At 32.4% G+C, this 6,000-nt stretch overlaps 1 protein-coding gene across 6 annotated transcripts in view; it reads right to left on the bottom strand.

The window, feature by feature from the left end:
- Positions 1–712: 712 nt before the first annotated feature.
- The window catches only part of CASK (peripheral plasma membrane protein CASK), a 244,720-nt gene continuing 239,432 nt past the window's right edge, over positions 713–6,000 (bottom strand). For all 6 annotated transcript variants that reach the window (XM_076404464.1, XM_076404466.1, XM_076404465.1 and 3 more), the window contains one exon: positions 713–3,610. In XM_076404464.1, coding sequence (XP_076260579.1) covers positions 3,431–3,610 — 180 coding nt within the window. In that variant the 3' untranslated portion in view covers positions 713–3,430. The remainder of the gene's footprint in view (positions 3,611–6,000) is intronic.

Here is a 6,000-nt window from a genome sequence, read left to right as displayed (position 1 = left end):
TTTCGGTTGGACTGTAGATTCTTCAGTCAATATCTTATTCTAAAAGTAAGAAAACACCTAGTATTAAAAATTAAGGAAGACTGAATTTTTCAATCAACAGGTTGCATTAAAAGTACGACATTTAAAATCATAAATTCAAAGAAATGAATACATTGCTCTTATATTCTAGCAATTTGGTCAGACCGAAAATGTTTCAACCAACATATTACTATAAAAGTAAAAAGACATCTAAGACTATAAATGTAAGAAAATCGGTAAAGTTGCCCTAGTATTATAAATTTTCAATATTCAAAATTTTCAGCCAATATATTATCTTAAAAGCTGAAAAACATACAAAATCATAAATTTGAAACTCTTGTAAGTTAAGTTGCTCTTGTATTCTAGTGTTTCAGGCAGACCGAGAAATTTTCAGCCAATATATTACTTTAAAAGTAGAAAAACATCTAGAATCATAAATGCAAGAAAATTAGTAGGCTGCTCTAGTATTGTACAATAGCTGTATGTTCTGTGTTTCAAAAATAGAAACACATTTAAGATCATACACTCAAGGAAATCAACAAGTTGCTCTAATTTTATAATATTTTGTTGCTCTAGTGTTTTTGCATTAAATTTGGATTGAGAATTCTTCAGCCAATATGTCGCTTCAAAAGTATAAAAGCACCTAGGATCATTAATTGAAGGGAATCAGTAACATAAAAAGAAACACAACTAGTTTCAACGGTACATTTTCTTTATTTCAGAAATATTGAACTACATTTTGTCACCTAACTTTTTTTGTTTTTAATTTTAATGAAGTATACGAACTCGATCTTTTCTATTCTAAAATATTGAATTTCCTTTTTATTTTTTGTAATATATTTTTTTTGTTTTCATTATCATTTCTGTGTTATATGAGTCGGAGTTATTTCAATTTTAAATGTTCTTCGTTCATGCGGAAAACTGGAAACCGCCAACAGGTGAAGCTTGCCGGTCTCGCGTCTTCCCCATTCGATTTGAATCGTTTACCAACAACCAGGAAGCAACATAAACGCGAACCTATTGGAGCTGATACTGTCGTGTCCGTTCGTTCGGTACGGGGAGCCGGGGGGCGGGAGGTTCGGCAGGGGTGGGGGGCGCGCTCTTCTCCTATTGATATCCTCGTAAAAGATTTGTTGATGAACTTTAGCACCTCGTTTAAAAACTCTCAAGGTCAATGGTTAATATACAAGCGTAATGACATTCAAACTGAAACGGAACGAAACAAAGAGATACATCGCCACGCTTAAAATCAACGAGACAAAGGCCTTAGCTTACGATGGAGTAACGCACGATACCTAAATCCACTTGGTGTAATTCAACTTCATCAGCCTCTCTCAACAACAACGCGCAATAACGAGTGATCGGATAAATAAATTACCTTCTAACAAATATATACGATTCAAATAATTTCTTTTAGTAATGGTTAAGTCTCTAAATCACAGATATTCCAAGCTAAAAAATGAACGGTAATAATGTTAACGCATAACAGGTCGTTCCCGTTGAATTACATCAGAACATCTAGGATGAACCGTTCAAAATAACTATCACTATTTTGTACTGACGATCTTTCATGTTAATTGATTAAGTTTGACCCTGATACCAGCCTTATAACTCTCCTTTTGAACGTTTCATCCCGCTACCGAAAACAAAACAGTAAGTAACATAATTAATGATCATAATATGCCTCGAATGATATTAGAATACGATAATATGTGGTGATAGTTACGACATAACGAAGAAATTTCTCTTTATACAGCTTTATAGTTATATTTAACAGTTTATTAAAATATAAAAAGGCGGATTTTCGCCGGGCGCCTGCAGGAGGTTTCTAAGTGGAAAACGTAGTTACGTCACTGGGTTAACAGAATGGTCTAAAAACAGGCACTTAATTATTTATATTTTATAACAAGTATTTTTCATTTTCGAAGCGCCGAAACCCAGCGAAAATCCACTGGTAAAATTATTTCACTATCTCAGTTATGTTTTCTTTTTTTTTGTTTCTGTTATAAACGTTTTTTTTGTCTTGCTTTTCAGCGTTTCGTTTTCACTTTTAGATCAATTGTTTTCATTTAAGTCCCCTTTTTTAGGCAGGAAATTCAGCCTATTCTATCAAATATTCAGGAGGAACAAGATAATTCAACACGTATGATGTTATGATAATATGTATATACGTTTTGTATCATGTTGTCCTATTTGCAAATACGGATGATGAACAATAAGAAAACGCCAGAGTCATATTTTGAACTTCGAAACATCATCAAATTATGAGGAAAACTATTAATGAGTTATAAGTTTGATATTATAACTGATATAGTTTCAATTCAATCAATACTGCCTATCGAATGATAAGTTAAATTGCTGAATTTAATATTATAACTGAAATAGTGTAGACATTATTAGTACAGCTTATTAAAATTAAGATAATCTATCTCAAACTGGTGGTTTAAAAACCTATTAAAATTAATATTAACACTCACGAAATTAGTAAGACAATTAAAAACCACCAACAACAGTAATTAATATTAATTAAAAATTGCGATCTGGTTATAATGAAAGATCAAAATATCACCCTGTATATAAAACAAAGCAACCTTAATGCTACTGTCTGATCACTGATACTAGCGATCGATTTTCATTGAAGCCACTAAATATCCTACGTGTGTGTGTTTTTTTTTTACCCATACCCTTAAAATATCTGGTAAATTAAAAAAGGAGAAGCACATAGCATAATACTTTTGTTCAGGTATTTCAAAATACTACGATTCCTGACTCGCATAAATAATCAATCGAAAGAAATAGATTTTTATAATACTTATCGATATTGCTTGAATTTCTTTCTCTTTGAGCCTTGGAAAATATGAAAAATACTGTCTCGTTTATCTACCAGAAACTTATTAAATACAAATGCATTCGAAAGAAAATTTCAACGATTTTATATCCCCAGTAGCTTCTTTCAAAACGGGCGAGTTTTTATGCAAAAGCTCCGGCTTGGTTTTATTTAACGAATACTGTCAGAATACGAGCTTAAGACCTAGAAGAAAAGACTGGAGAATGAGAGGACAAGCCTAAATCTTTTGCATAAACACCGTTACCATTATGGAAATCAGCTTAGTGGTCTTTACGATGACTTGTTTACTGAACCTAGATCTACTTGTTTCGCATTTTGTTTAGGGACATGTACGAGCGAATTTTTGCCGTTCGATAAGGCTACCGCACGATTCAAAGCTAAATAAACTTTTATTCGAGTGGGCTTTGACGCGATAGTAGACAACCAAACGTACGGGGAACGTCAAAAATTCGCCGTCGATTAAAAACAAAACTCCGGCCGGTCATCTAGACGAGATCGTCTTCGTCGTAATCGGCACTGTTAAAAATACTGCAGAGACCCGTAGTAGTCCAGGTTCTCCTGTTGTCAGTACACCCAGGAGACGGGGATCCATTGGGGTGTGGTTTGGACGCACCCGATGGCTTTTTCCAGGGATGCGATCGTCTCGTCGATGTCGTTGTTGACTATGGTGAGGTCGAAGTAGTGGCCGTAAGCGTGACGGAGATTTTCCGATTCCCGTACCAGTTTTTCCAAGCTTCCGTCGTACTAAAAGTCAAAAAAAAAACAATGATATTAATCAGGTAATACTTATATTACAGCTATTTGCACGTTCTAAATTCTATCCATTGTTCAAAGTTCTTAGCATTAATTTATTTTCTTTTATGGAATGTTAGCGTAACCAATTTCTTGAAACTTACTTTACACCTATTTTGCTCGTTAATCTACTCATATACCAACATAATCTACAAATCCACCCAATCAATTTATCAACACATTCAATTAATAACATATTTTTACAAATTAAGCATTATGTCTGGGACGACGTTTTTTATTTATGGCTGTGATTTTTATCGTGAATTTGTACATAATAGTGATTTTATTTGTGATGAAACATAATAATATTAATAACATTATAATATAGTATAATTAGTATTTAATTAACAGTAATATGTAATGGCTATCTGTGAATACCACAGCAGAATACTCTCGCAATCGACAGGTAGGATCCAACGTACTACAACAGCCATAGTGGACTTGACCCTGGTACCAGTAGGAGTTCTTTTTTGTAAGGTTAAGGATTTTGTGGTTTATAGATTATTTGTTCTTGTACTGTTCATATTTTAATTATAAAAATGGTAGGCAGTAATGGATAAATCATCACTTTATGATTATTGTCAACACTTTTAATCTGAACAAACATATCAGGACATTCCATCCAGGTGCATATTCATTCAATTTTTATTTTATTTTAGCAAAATGGATTAAATTCTATACCAAATTCATTATATTGTAGGCACAGTTATCCCTGCGAAAGTAAAAGTACAGATAAATATGAGTCTATGTGCGAATTAAAATTGTACAAGTAATATTGAAGTTTGGCTCCCTGAAGAGTTTTAAGGTTAGGGTTTCCTATTTTGGTAAAAATATTACTACTTCTAAATTTGAGCGTAATCGATCAGGAATTCAAAAGAGTATATCGAAAGTTGAAGGGTGAATGTTATTAAAATCAGATAAAAATATTATAGCAACCAAACTAGCTGCTAAAATTCCAATAGATGCTATATTGGTTGAAATATTCTAGAATAAGTAGAGGGAATTTGATCAGTTCAGTTCAGAATTAGTTTATGCCTAATATGTATGACGTCGAATTTCTGGACTTTAGCTTATTTGTCGTTAATTTTAGTGAAACGATTATGGTTAGTTTGTCATATATGGACAAAAAGAATAAAATGAACATTCTTGGCAAGAATAAGATTGATTAAAGTGAAGTTTATAGATGATATTCTTAAAGATGCTTAAAGTGCTTTTATTTATATGATGCTAGTAAATATAAAGGTTCTTTTGAGATACATTATATTTTTGTGGAAATTTCGTCGAAATTTTTTCTATGATTTCAGTCTCATTGAAATTGGACTCTTTTGTAGTGCTAATTAAAATCGAGAAAAATTAACAGTTCAATATCGCCATTCAAATCGGACAAAAGCAATAATTGAATTTCGCTGTATTTCGCCTTCTTTTCTCCGTTGCGATCTTAATAGGTGGCCGTTTTTCTAGTCGAGGAGATCCGAGAAGAAGAATAGCGATTTCGTACAAAGGAAGCCCACTCGGACGGAAATAAATTCAAGTTTGTTTGGCGAGATTCCAAACGGAACAAGAAGAGAATTAATACGGAGCTTATATAGAAATTGCAGTTTTGTATCGGAACGTTGCTACAGTAAATCGTCGGTATTAAGTTTTGATTTGTTCCAGTTTGGAATTGCTTGCTTGCTGTTCTTGGCAACCTTCAACTTTATTTTATACAAAATCAAGTCGGTTTTACCTAGACTCCTTGAATTTGAAACAACTGCATTTGCTCGTAAGCAATACTTTTATTTAATATAGCGTTAGTGTTAAAGTTGAAGGAACCTAAGTTGTCAGAACGAAAATATTTGGCTTTTGTTAGTAGTAATTTAGGTTATTTATACTTAAGCACCATACTGTGTTATTTATATTTTATAACTAAAAAATATATAACTAAATAATAACTTTTATAGCAACTAAAAATAATAAACTGTAATTTTTAAACCAAACGTTAAGGTTAGGTGAAGGAGGTTATGATGTGGGACCATCTATTGATCACATATATTAAAACTTAAATATTAATCGTAGAGTATTATACAGAAGTTTAATTTATATAGGCAAAACTGAGGAAATGTTTCGCGTGGTCCCACCAATATAGGCACTGAGACCAGTTTTTGATATTCAATCAAAAAAGCGGTTTCTTACGTTTTTTCAATACAAAATGCAATAATACAATTCGTAGACCAACAAGTTGAGACTGATTTTATAGGAAAGATAGTATGTCATAATTGTTTTATTATATTGTTAAAAGATCTTTAAGCTGTCTCTTTAACTACTTGATTTTACCATAATAAGAGTACAGCAGAAATTTTGAC

This window comes from Rhynchophorus ferrugineus, unplaced genomic scaffold, assembly GCF_030347505.1.
Source record: "Rhynchophorus ferrugineus isolate W39M unplaced genomic scaffold, kcgeb_rfMv2 rfM4, whole genome shotgun sequence".
NCBI lineage: Eukaryota > Metazoa > Arthropoda > Insecta > Coleoptera > Curculionidae > Rhynchophorus > Rhynchophorus ferrugineus.
The sequence above is the reverse complement of the archived record's forward strand: the minus strand, read 5'-3'. Positions and strand labels throughout refer to the sequence as shown.